The sequence below is a fragment of the Lonchura striata genome, chromosome 1 (assembly GCF_046129695.1).
Source record: "Lonchura striata isolate bLonStr1 chromosome 1, bLonStr1.mat, whole genome shotgun sequence".
NCBI lineage: Eukaryota > Metazoa > Chordata > Aves > Passeriformes > Estrildidae > Lonchura > Lonchura striata.
In genome coordinates this window covers 39076650-39090122 of record NC_134603.1, presented here as the reverse complement: position 1 = coordinate 39090122, position 13473 = coordinate 39076650, and the positions used below count along the sequence as shown (strand labels likewise).

General features: G+C 38.6%; 1 protein-coding gene across 2 annotated transcripts in view; it reads left to right on the top strand.

Annotated features, from left to right (window-relative positions):
- The window catches only part of LYN (LYN proto-oncogene, Src family tyrosine kinase), a 49407-nt gene that overhangs the window by 11795 nt on the left and 24139 nt on the right, over positions 1-13473 (top strand). For both annotated transcript variants that reach the window (XM_021555684.2, XM_021555683.2), the window contains exons 2-7: positions 9426-9562; positions 10769-10817; positions 10910-11015; positions 11485-11583; positions 11689-11792; positions 13176-13325. In XM_021555684.2, the coding sequence (XP_021411359.1) occupies positions 9431-9562; positions 10769-10817; positions 10910-11015; positions 11485-11583; positions 11689-11792; positions 13176-13325 (640 nt within the window). In that variant the 5' untranslated portion in view covers positions 9426-9430. The remainder of the gene's footprint in view (positions 1-9425; positions 9563-10768; positions 10818-10909; positions 11016-11484; positions 11584-11688; positions 11793-13175; positions 13326-13473) is intronic.

Genomic DNA, 13473 nt, shown 5'->3' with positions numbered 1-13473 from the left:
GCAGGGCAAAGATAGACTACTGAAAATTTAGCACACTGCAATTATTGGCCAAAATCATCAATTTAAAGCTGAAAAACCAGTATGTGAGTCATAGATACTCTCAACTTGGAAAGTAGATGTTGTCCTTGGGGTTTGCTAGTTGGACTGGGACACTTCCTAATAGTTAGGAAAAATGTTGATCCTTTTCAGTGTAGTGGTTTGGCCAAATTTTCATTTGGAAATTGAGATTTGGTTATATGAAGCTGCTGTTTGTCATTACTGAGAGTTTTTACCAGTCAAGAAAATTACATTTTTACTTATAGCTTGCATTACACTTGAAAGTCTTTAAAGTATTTTGGGAACCTTTAATTTAAGTTGGTTAACATGTTGGCATGGCTTTTCTGTTCCATGTCATATGATCCTTTTGAAGAATTTGATAGAAGTATTTATTCTGTTATGTCAAATTAAGATGTTATTTGACCTTTTCCCCTATCTTCAAAAGATATAGTACAGTGGAAAAAAGTTGAGGAAATGGAAGATGTGGTTGCCTGAGGGCTGGCAAAGTGAATTAATTCATTGTTGATATTGATTCAAAATTCTGGAGGATGCAGTTGAGACAAATTATTGTAATAAAATGAAGCAAGTATTATAAGGTCAGAAAACAGATGTTATTTTAATGTAAGACTTGGTTTAAAATTAGTGCCAAAAATACTGACTAAATGAATCTGGAACATTTTCATAAAATATAAAGTCTATTATGCAATGCTAGCAAAATTACAATTTTTTGAGGATTAACTTTCTTGTGTTTTGGTCATTTTTCTTCTTCAGTTGTATAAACAAGGATCAGTAGTTTGTACAAACTCTGCTTCATTTCATTGTGATGTTTCAATGTATGTTTGTTTCAGGATTTTATTTTCATCCTTCTGAAAGTATTATAACATCATTACACCACCACAGGGACATTATTGTCAGTGTTTCTTGCTGATTTTGATTTACTTTAATGTGTGGGGTTTTTTTTAGCCACTGCCAAAATTCCTGCATGAAACTAAGATTTTAACTAATCTAGACAAAACTGCAGTGAATTTACAGAAAAATGGAAGATTTTTTTTCTTGGCCAAAGTTTTCCACCCCTGTTAGAGCTACCTTTCATGTCATCAGCTATGATGATATTTATTGTATGTATTATGTTATCATTTATGAGCTCCCGCAAAGACTGTGTATTTTAGCTAAGCACTGAATAAAGTTACCCTCTCCCTGGACACTTAAAGGCAAGACAGGCAAAGGTTGGAAAGTGCCATTTGAATATAGAAAAGTGTTTGCTTTGATAGAATTAGTTTTACCAAAGCACTCCTTCCTATTGGAATTTTGAGATGTGATAACTTAAGTCACTTATTTGCCATTTAGTATAGCAATGTGTTAGTTCACGTTGGTTAATGCAAAAAACCTCATCTAGTAAGAAAAAAATTAAATGGGGAGTATAGGAAGAAAAGGTTATATGATATGATTGATATGATATATGATATGATATTTCTGCTCAGAATGGGTCTGCCTTTTCCAGAAACACATAAATGCAGCATCAGTATGGCAACTCCAGATATTTTATCTCACCAAAAGTTTTCAGTTCTTATGTCAGTTGTTGGGGGATTTTTGCTGTATGACTCCTCCTTTCTTATGAAGACAGATTGAGAGATAAGGTTTTTCAGCCTGGAGAAGAGAAGGCTTCAGGGGGCAGCTTTCCATGACCTAGAGGGGGCCTATAAGAGAGCTGGAGAGGGACTTTTTATAAGGGCATGGAGTGACTGGATGTGGAGGAATGGCTTTAAACTGACAGAGAGCAGGTTTAGATTAGATATTAGGAAGAAATTCTAATTCTTTCTAAGGAAAGAAGGGACAAAGGGACAAAGTGAGGGCAGTGAGGCTCTGGCACAGTTTTCCCAGAGAAGCTGCGGGTGCCCCATCCCTGGAAATGTTCAAGGCCAGGTTGGATGGAGCTCTGAGTAACTTGGTCTAGTGGAGGGTGTCCTTGCTCACAGCAGGGGGCTTGGAACTAGATGATCTTGCAGGTTCCTTCCAATCCAAACAATTTTATTGATTCTAATCCACAGTCCACTTCCAATATAGTAGTATGGCAGCACAACTTTTGGCCCTGTTGTAACTTGAATTTTTATTTTAAGGAAATGGCCTTGAGGCATGAATATTGCAGAGTCCTAACCCCTCATTTCAATATGAAGGCAAATGTGGGAAAGAAAAACAGGACACCAAACAATAGAGAAATGGGTGGTGAGAATTTAATTGAGAACAGTAGTCAGCTTGGTAAAGGATTCTGGGAAAGTGTCTGCCAACCTAGACTGGTTTAGTTGGACTGAGATGTTTGTGCATTTGTGTTAGGAATCAGGGCTTGGAAAAGTAGAGATGGAAATACTGGTGCAGGGCTCAAAACTGCACATGGCAGAGGAAGTAGAAATGTGATAGATGTACGAGTGTAGTAGGAATGCAGGTGTTTGGGAGCATGAAAGTGGTAGGGTGATACTTTCTGTAACTGATACAGGAAAGCATAAAAGTAATCTAAGATAGAATAGACAAAGTAGAATTTGTCTTGGTCTCAATTGCAAAGGAAGGAGTTGTGAAAGAAGCAGAACGTGGGGAAGTGCAGCAGACAGGAACCACTACCAGTCTTGTAGCAGGACCACTTTCTGTTTCCTGGTGTTACATTAGCATTACATTGAGACTTTTTAAAAGTACTTTCATTTGCAATGAAAAAACATGAGGTCCCTTGTGATATTAAGAGGCATTAGAAACACACAGGTGGCTGAGAATATCATACACGATTAATAGCCTGGGAAAATAAAGGGGAGAAATCTAATATCAGGGTGTAAGATAATGTCACAGGAGATAGGAAAGTCTGCTGTGATGATAGCTTGTCATTATGAAAAGTGTTACAAACCTGGATGTCCGACTGGATGGCCAATGTGATTAAAGTGTGAAAATCATAAATTAATTTCTGGAATTTATTGAGTGATATATTTCAATAGATGGAAGAAATAGTAATGCTATTTGCTTCAAGGCATTGCTGAAAATCATCTTGAAACACCTGGGCAGCTCCAACCTCCTGTACTTAAAAGGGATGTGTTCAAAGTGAAACAGATGTGGAGAAGGGCTGCTAATATAACCAGTAGAAGTGGAAAAAACTGAGAGGGTCTGGTCTTTAAAGTGTAGAAGACAGGCTGAAAAAGATATGATTATTTCTTAATTTCTCAAGAGGGTAAAGGGCTAGATGCCATTATCGTCTCCAAAACATTTTTAAGACTGGGACTTACGTGTCATCTTCTAAGCCAAGCAGAGTGAGGTTCTGAAAAATTTCAGCAATAATATTTTGTTCTTCCCCACCATCACCCATTAATCTCTCTAAAAATGGGGCATAGCAAACTTGCTTTTGAGCTTGTGCCAAGTGATTGTGCAGCCTAGAACAAATCTGCCTTTCCCAGAGAATATTTTGTAGTCATTTGCTCTAATCATGGTTGATAAATTAGATAGCAATGTTGTCTTGCTGTGACACACATGCACCCCTGCAAAATTTGAGGGATTGACTTAAGTGAGACCAGGTATGAGGAAATTTTAAAGTAACATGCTTCTTGCATACTTTGTCACCACAGTAATGTTGGTTACACTTGGGATTAACTTGTTTCTCTTCTTGACCTGTTTATATAGATATTTATGTCAAAATATTATTTTAACTTTGTCTCACCTTTTCCACAAAGAAGATTGAAGCAGTTAAAAGAATTCCCCCATTTTTTTTTCATTTTCTTTTAAATGCTGGCAGCTAGCCTATGGCCTCTCACAACTGAGGAGCAGTGGGAGTCTACAGAGGGCAAGTCTGTCATAGCCAAGCACTGAGCAGATTCAGGTTATCCATGCTCCTTGTCATAAGCATTGCAGGGAACACATGGTGATTTGTGTCCATGTGTGTATGCCCATGCATATCATATAAGGAATAAATTCCATTTGGGAGACATAGAGATATGATGATCCAGACCAACAGAAATAAGCTAAATTTAACAAGATATTAAAATACAACAAAGATTGACTGAGACAAACAGAACCATTTTAGCAGAAAGGCAAGGGAGGAAGAAACTGCTGAAGTTCCCCTAGTTAGCTGCCAGTGCAAAAACAAGATGTAGGAAGTGAAAGAAGCTCAAAATGAAAGCTGACCCCAGATTTCTGCATTTGCATGAATCTAATTTGATGAAAGTTATCAGACAGTCAGGACTTACAGTAAAATTGAAATGTGTATCTGTAGATAATATTATATATTATTAAGTTAATATATAGCTATATATGGTGAATTGCAGGTATAAGAATGAGGCTGAACAAGCTTAAATCTAACAACTTTTGAGACCAGCAAGGGACAGAAAACAACTTTTTTCAGTTGCTCTCCAGTTGATGTTTTCATATTGCTCACAACCACAGATAATTTATTTTTGCCACTCTTATTCTCACTGTGGGCTAGTGGCAAATCTTCACTGACACAAATATGTGTAGACCAGTGCTGATAAGCCATTCCTGAGCTTTATGACCTCTAAATCCTTTAAACTCCTGCTCTATATTCCATGGCAGTCGCTTTACCATGTAATGATGGATCAGAAATGAACCCAAGTTTCCCAGAAACAGTCCTCCCCATAGTCCCAATAACAGAGACAAAACAGATCCTTGCAAGACTTGGGTAGCACAGATTATGAGGAAGCAGATAAACATAAAGTGAAAGTAAGAACTGAAGAATAAGGTAAATTATTTATATTTAAGATTTTAATTTTTTTTCCATAGAAATGTAAATTTGAGCAGTTGGTTGAAGTGACATAGAATGTTGGATGAGCTTCTGAGAAAGCAGGGGTTTGTGTCTTTCAGCAGAGCAGACTTACCATCCTTCCTCCCCAGCAGTTTTAATCTAAGTTGATACCTCTGAGTTTCGAGACATTTCTGCCTTGACCTTGAGGGAAATGCACAGGAGTTCAGGAGATCTGATGAAGGCATCACTGTGTTACCTCTGAGTATAACTTGTGAAGTAGCAGCAAACCAACTGGCATTAAAGGCCAGAATGAAGCATCTAAAACAGAAGAGGGCAATGGTATTGTTTTCAAATTTTGGAAGAGGTATTAAAAATTAAACTATTTACTCCTCTGCTCTCTAAGCCCGCTTTAAAGCTCCAGGTGTGAAACCAATTGGGATATAGATGTAAGCAGTTGCTTCCTGTTCTTTGATTCAGAAGTTGAAATATAAAGCAATATTCAAGACTCAGAGTAAGTTGGAGATTTTAATTTTTTTTCTGTATTTTTACGCATGAGAAATTTGTGGTTTAAATGAAGAGTTTACTCTTTGTACTCAATTGAATAACAATTTATTTCATTTATGTACCTGTTAAAATGCATATATATATAAATGTTAAAACCCTAAGCCACATAGTTTTGATACGTGATTACTGACATTTTCAACAACAGATATTTATTGGATAAAATACATACTTTGATAAAATAGAGTTTGTATGCTCAGTGTTGTAGTTCTAATTATTTTTAAAGTTACTTTATTATTGGAAAAGCTGGTGTATGATCTGTGAAGATTTGAGAATCATTTCCATGAAGACATGACTTTGGTCAAGAAAAGGCCAGACATGTCAAGTGGGATTTTTGGGAAATAATTTCTAATATTCACCACAGATGTTGTATGTAACAAAATCACAAGAAAGAGAATGGTTATGAACACAAAATGAAAAATGAAATCGCCTTTGTAGATGATACAAAGAGTAAGCACTGGGATGAAATCAAACCCCAAATGGTGCTGATGGTGGATGGACAGGTGATGGTCACATGAAACTTGGTTCCTTGCAGTAGGAAGTATTGTGTCTTTAGACACATTACTTTGCTGGAAGTGTAGAAAAAGGCATATAAAGCAATTCTATTTTGGGGACAGGCAGCAGCTATTAACCCTAGAAGAATGCTGTGTTAGTTTCTGACTTCCACTCCTCCCAAACTGTTTTGGAATGAAGACCCAAGTGCTGTAGTAGCAAGATGAGATAGGGGATTTGGAGAGAAAATTCAAGGCAAATGTAGACATCAAAATCAGTGTCTTGGAAAAGCCTGCTGCAGAGGCTCTTACAGATACTCCTGTGGCTTTTTGGAGGGCACCTGAACCTAGATTCTTGTCACCTTGCTGCAGCTGTTAACCTAAGTACTTGTGTTTACCTTTTAGCCATAAACTACAGTATGATCTTTGTCAAAAGAGTAGCTGTTACTTTTTAAATATCTATTTATAAAGATTAGCAGCTATGTTACATAGAATTTCTTTTAATTCACTGTTAATCTTTCATGTCTAGAGGTGTGAACAGGACAATAAATGAAAAGCATAAATAGGAAATAGTGTCTCCTGTATTACCAAACTGTTGGAATGGGGAACATCTGAATAGGGACTGGCAACATTTTCTCTTTTTGTCTCTGATAAAGCATAATGGAGTTTGGTTTGTAATGATGCTAGGCTCTCTGTTTTGCTCTTTGCTTACTGTATTCTCTTTCTCTTTTTATCTTCACAAAACACTTCCTTGTGACACAGCAACAGAGGCAAATAAACATTTACAGCAAATAAAATGTTTTATTTATTTGTACACTCCTCCCTGCACTGGTGTTTTAGTTAGGTCAGGATGCCAGTCCTGAAGCAGCTGCCCACATGCTCAGCTGTAATCTGTGTTCTGGAGCAGAACTGGAGTGCAAGAATGGGGCTGCTTTGGTAGAATGCAGTGTGGGGTTCACCTTTAGGTAAGCCCTTGTTGTCAGCTGGCTCCTACTAGATGTTCCATCCTTGGGACTATACTGGAATTAAAGGGGCAATAACCCCCTTGAACCAGCTGTGGGCTTCAGCACCAACTGTTGGGACTTTTTGCTGACATAGAACCAGCTAAGTGCTGTGGGGACTGTGGACTTTCACCTCTGTGAGGAAAAGAACCCAGAAAAAACCAGTGCTTCATGATGCGGCTTAGAATCTTCTCTTTGTTTGAAGCCATCACAAGGGTCATCTCACAAACTGATTTGTTAGATTTCACATGACATCATGTAAACTTTTGTGTGATTTCAAAGCACCTCTACATAGTTCTTACTGTCATGAACAAATGCCAACCTTGAGCTTAACACAGCCTCACAGCAGATTTAACTGACAGCTGTTCATGTGCTTCCAGCTGCAGAAAAAAATCTGAGTAAAAAATGCTTTTCTCTGAGTTTACAGTGACATTGGGCATGCTGCAGTCTCTAAAGATGTGCTCAGCTTTCTTACAGGAATAGGAAAAGGGAGTTTTGGCTGACAAATTAGATCAAATTACTTCATGCCCTCCACTTCAGCTGTTTGTTCTGAACAAGCAGAACTATTCAAGAGCAAAAAGGTTAGCACTTAAGTGGATAAATACCTGATCTTGCACATACAGCAGGTAATTAAACACTGGCCTTCCTGATGTCTAGGGTGAGTTTGCAAACACCAGTCTGCGTGTGGGTGTACAGAAATTTCCTATGAACCATTAATGACAGAACAAGAGTCATTTACATACCCACAGTTATAAAGAAATAAAATAAATTTTAAAATCCTTCTCAGTATTGCAAAAAAACTAGTATGCATTACAAAAATTAAAGCATTAAAATTCAGCATTAAAGATGTTTGCTTCTAAGGGAAGATCCTGCATGAAGATGTGCTGTAGTGCCTTCAATAAGTGTGGGAACACTAAAATGTTGACATTCGAGAAAACTCCTATTTTGTGCCTGGTCAATGCCTATTGATTTTCTGTAGGATTCCTTTTTTTTTAGTTCCAGAGGAGACAAGGAGAGCAATGGGTTCTAATGCTGCTTTAAACCAGGATAACAGATCACTGCTGAATCTTATGGACAGCCAAGATATGTTGGCAATAGGTGACAGATAATTTACAGAAACGGTAGGAGAGGAAGTATCCTTCTGTCATATTTAGAAGAAAACACTCTGCCTGTGGACGGGACAGTGCATGTGTCATTATGCAGCACTTCCCCAATGGCAAGATGGGACATTAAATGAAGGCGATGTTGGAAGTTGAGACTTGCCATGTGGGACTGCTTGTTGCCTTGGTTTATTTTTGTAATCAGGTAGGATTGAGTTTATCATAGGTATTGTTACAAAAGTATGAGTCTTAATATGAGCCCAGACTAGTCTGGTTAATTTTTGTAGCTGCAAGGCACCATCCCATTGATACAGTCGTGTCTGCCAGTGGACACTTCTGCTACTACTTTAACTGTTCACTTCCATGAACTTTTCTATCCTAGAAATGAAGGGAAAAGTGGGATGAGTGTCTTAAAATCTGCTTTAGATTCTCCAGCTGTGATTGTTTACTTGAGCCTATATTTGCACTGAGCTCTTATTTTAGGTTTTGCATTGTTCTTCAAAGAACTGGCTTTAAAGATTAATTAGGACAGGGGGGAGTGAGACTGTGTGCCTGCAAGGGAAAATGTGACTGTGAACCTAGCATTAGAGCACTGACCTGAAAGGAGGGAGAGAGGAAGGAAGGAGAGGGCTGAAAAGCACTCATAGTGGATTCTTTGAAGAGTAAGTATGATTACTCTCCTCAGAGGAAGGATTGTAGAGATAATGTTGTATATATATTTTGCTGGAGTACTATGTAATTGTATCATGGGATTAGCAGTCAGTTTCCAGTCATGCAGATGCTAACAGCTGTATCTCATCTGATTTAGCATGGATGCACATTCTGAGAGAAGAATTTGCCTTCTAAATTATACTGAAAAAGAAATCCTTATGTGGTGATCACTCACAAACACATCAGCTATTTTAGGCTGCTGTAACGTGCCTGTGTGAACAAGGAGATGCATTGCTGAAGGTCACAGTAGCAGCATGTCTGCCATGGAGCTGGGGCTGCACAAGTCATCAGCCTCATGTGAGACAGGGATTTGAATCAAACAGAGCTCCCTGCTAGACTGGCATCTGCAAAATGAAGTGGGAAGATACAGGCATTACTACTTCCAGCAGCAGTTCTCAGAATTTGGACAGGAATTTTTTCCTAAAAAGTCTTTTCTTTAAAATATACTGATAAAAGTTATCCCTGCAGTAATTGCATTTTTGTTGTATCTATTCCAAAGCTCAGAGAAGTATCATAAAGATACAAGGGGTTTGGGCAGGTAAGAGTAGATTGGGGAGAAAATATAACAAATCTGAAGAAATGGTAAATAACTATTTACTTCATATGTAGATTGAGATGAGGTCATTTCTTTGCAACAGAAAGAGCTAGCAGTGTGGGGGCCTAATCTTCAGTTGTTTTTCCCATTAACTATTCTGTATGAAAAGGAAGCACATTTTTACTATGTAGCCCAGATGATTAATGGGAAAGGGCTTGGTTTATGGCACAATGATTTTGTTTAACACCTTTTTTATTTCAACAGGAAATATGGGGTGTATAAAATCAAAAAGGAAAGAGAATCTGCATGGAGATGGGCTAGATTTGAAGAATCAACCAGTACGTAAAACTGAACGAACTATTTATGTGAGGGATCCAACGTCCAATAAACAGCAAAGGCCAGTAAGTAGATAGTCTCAGGAGAGAATTCCTGTAGCAAGAACAAAGCATGACTGGCGTTACTTAAATTTCAATCCAAAGCATATGCATGGAAAAATTCAAATTGTGTGCAGTTCACCCTCAGTTAATAAGTACCTAGAGGAATAAAAATTAAAACGTGGTGGTTTGCTACTTTATGTTTGTCATAGTTTTCTGCATAAAAAAGTAACTTAGTAATGCTTGAGTAGATATAACCATGTCTGTAGAAGAATGCTAGATGACATCAGTAAACGTGAAGAAGTTTAGACCCATTTTTAAAGCATTAGTATTGTGTTTTTAATAGCTATGGGATCCAGGTGTTGGTTATTCCATTTAAAGGCTGAAGTATTCATGGGTGATTCTTTAGCAGCTCTAGTCAGCTTTACTCACTGAGAAACACTACTCGGCCTTGCCTGAGATGTGTGGGTAAGGATGGAAGGGGAGCAGAGCGTGCAGTGGTGAAGGGAGCAGAACTGTGCTGCAGGAGGAACAAACTAACATGTTCCATGTGTTCTGCATGGCTTTGGAAGGAAGGGTGCTGGGATGAGGAATTCTGCTGGGTACCAAGTGAGTTTGCTAATTTGCAGCATGACTGGTACCTTTTTTTCCCCCACCTTCTCTACTGTGCTGAGGAAACTGTGTCTCCTGGCTGCCCTTGTTCAGGGACCTGCTCTCTACAGGTGTGAATGGCTCCCTGCTCCCCTCTCTCCCCAGCTGACACAGTGAACTCAGTATGCTCTCAGTCGATGAACACACATCACAAACTACCTTTGTTTTTCTTAATTGCTCTTTTTTTTCCCCTTGCACAGTCATAGTGTCATGACCATGCTTGTAGTTCTTTAGCATGATGGCTACACAGTAATAACTGTCCTGCTTAATTGCCCTACCTAAAGCCTCTTCAGCAGAAGTCCCAAAGCTGTGAACTTCTTCCCCACAGCTTGTGCCACACCTTCACAAGGTCTGAACTGCTCAATTTAAAATCTAGGGGGACTTACTATATTTTTATATTGTCATATAAATAATACATGTTTTTATATATAATAATTATCTTGAAGAATGGTGGGAAAAAAACTGAGCATTTCCTTTTAAGGCATATGAGATTATATCAAAGCAACTGTATAATATGTAATTGTAATTTAAGTTCATCACAAAGATCTAAAACTGCTTAATTAAGGACACATTTTATTGTAGGCAAATCCAGAAGCACAGCTCTTACCAGGACAGAGGTTTGTCAATCAAGGTATGTTTCTATTGCAATCTCACAGCTGTGTGCTGTGCCCATGTCTGCGTGCAAAGTGATGTGAATGTGCCTTTGTCTTTCTGCTTTTGTAGATGCAGAGGAGCAGGGAGTCATTGTGGTAGCTTTGTATCCCTATGATGGCATTCATGAAGAGGACTTGTCCTTCAAAAAAGGAGAAAAACTGAAAGTTATTGAAGAGTGAGTATGACAATATTGGTTGTATTGCAGATTTTCTTTGGGCTCATCTAATTCCCTCTACAATGCTTTGATATCCTACTCATTTCATGGGTGTATGAATGATTAGTGAGTTCTTTTGCATGTGATAATACAAATGCTTTATGGAGTTATTCCAGGTTGGATGGGATTTTGATGAACCTGCTACAGTGAAAGATGTTCCTGCCCATGACAGAGATGATCTTTTAGGTGCATTCTAACCCAAACCATTTTTGAGTCTACAGTTCTCTGACTTGGCAGCTGGCCTCAGTAACCAATGTTTGGCAGTGACCAAACATTGATCTGGTGGAGCCAGTGGCTTCTCAGGCAGCTTGACCTCAGAGGAAAGGTTGTGCTACTCTCTCCAACCTGAGCAAAGCTCTCAACAGACTAGAACCTAAACAACAATTTATCATTTTTCTTTCCTGTGAATACTACTGCTTTTATTTTTCAGATCTGGAGAATGGTGGAGAGCAAAATCTCTCACAACAAGAAAAGAAGGTTTCATTCCCAGCAACTATGTAGCAAAAGTAAACACCCTGGAAACAGAAGAGTAAGTTCTCCCAGTCTCCAAATTCTTCCAAACTTCTTCACCTTGGTGGTGTATCCTTTTTGGGTGGGGAAAGAGGTGGTTCTAACTCTGTAAAATACTTTTCAGATGGTTCTTCAAAGACATAACCCGAAAAGATGCTGAAAGACAACTCCTGGCTCCTGGAAATGGTCCTGGAGCTTTCCTTATCAGAGAAAGTGAAACATTAAAAGGTAGGTTTGGGGTGGTACTTTGGAATTGATATAGAGAGAAAAAGCATGCAGTCAGTCTGCACAAAAATTGGCATCAGGGTGGAGTAGTTTCAGTGCATCCTATTGTGTGAATTTTCTGCAGTTCTGTAGGAGTGAGAATGAGAAAATTACCAGAAAAAGAGAGTTGCAGGCTAACACCCAAAGCTGAGATAAAAGGGAAAAAAAGCAGCAGGAATTAATGAAGTGGCATCTTTTCTCTTCTTAATGTTTGTGACTCCTTTATTGAAAGTCATTAATGTAATAGTAGCTGCTGCATTCTATAGTCTTCCATTATTGGGTCTGTATCCATTGCTACAAATTTAAAGTTGTAGTTAGAGCATAATGAGGGTCTTCACTTCTACATTGTAGTGGGACTCTTTTCAGAAAGCTTTTTGGTAAAATTTTGTGCTGTAAACAGAGTAGTGAAGTCTCCAGGCTCTTCAGCTTTGAGAAACCCCACCCATGTGGAATCTGACGGTAATTCTGATGGATAGTCCAGCTGAATGCTATAACACTGCATCCTCCAGAGGAAGACACGTGGAGCTTTTCAGCAGGTCCTGCCTCTCCACTCCACGGGGTAGCTTTATTGACTCTAATACTGCAGATTCTTGACTAGGTATCATCTGTAATGGGCCTGTATCATTGTACAGCTGAAGACTCCTAAATGAAGTTCTCAAAGTTCTCCTAAATTCTACATAATGAGAAGGTACCCCCAGAATCACTGCATATGTGTGTGAGGAGGGATAAGGGGGTGACAGCCTTTTTTATCCTTTGAAAATGGTTAAGAATTGTACAAGCAGAAGAAACAAAGAGTGCTGTTAGCTAAGGGTAGATGCTTTCCTGCCCCAGTTTAAATCCCAAATGATGTTAGGCTTCCTAGGACTGCCTAGGGATCAACAGATCTAGCAGTTCAACAGATCTGCTCTTTTTCCTCTATGCCTGAAGCCATCTCCAAGCTATCCTTTTGCTAGTCAGCTCATGACAACCAACATGTTCCTTTTTCAAAATGCTGATCTCCAGATTTCAGCTTCTTCCTGAGCAGGGTGATAGCCCCAGTCCTGCTCTCCCAGCCACTTCTACTCAAGCTGGGGGGCTTTCTGCAAAAGGTGGAGCTGCCTGGAATATGGAACCAGTGAGTTTGTTGAATAAGACTGAAAAAGAAAGCGTGACCGTAAGCATTTTGGTGACCAGTTCAGAGCTGGTTTTTTGCTAACTTCCTCCAGTGGATTGCAAAATGCTTTTTAAGGAAATAGGGGGTCAAAAAGAAAAGCAGACAAGTTGGTGATTTTCTTAGCCTCAACTGTGCATATGTGGACTCTGTAGATTTTTGCTATTTGTTAATGAGGATTTCTTCTTTATCCACAGGCAGCTATTCTCTCTCCATACGAGACTATGATCCGGAGCATGGCGATGTTATTAAGCACTACAAAATCAGGAGTCTAGACAATGGAGGATTTTACATCTCTCCAAGAATAACTTTTCCTAACATCAATGATATGATCAAACATTATCAAAGTAAGTTAAGTCATTTAGTGAATTACTTATTAGAATATAGCCATTATTTCTTGTGAAGGAAAATAAATGGTTTCTTCTTTTGTTTCAAAGCTTTTCTTTTTCCTTTTCTTTTTTTCCTAAATAACTTGGACATGCATGTTATCAAAGA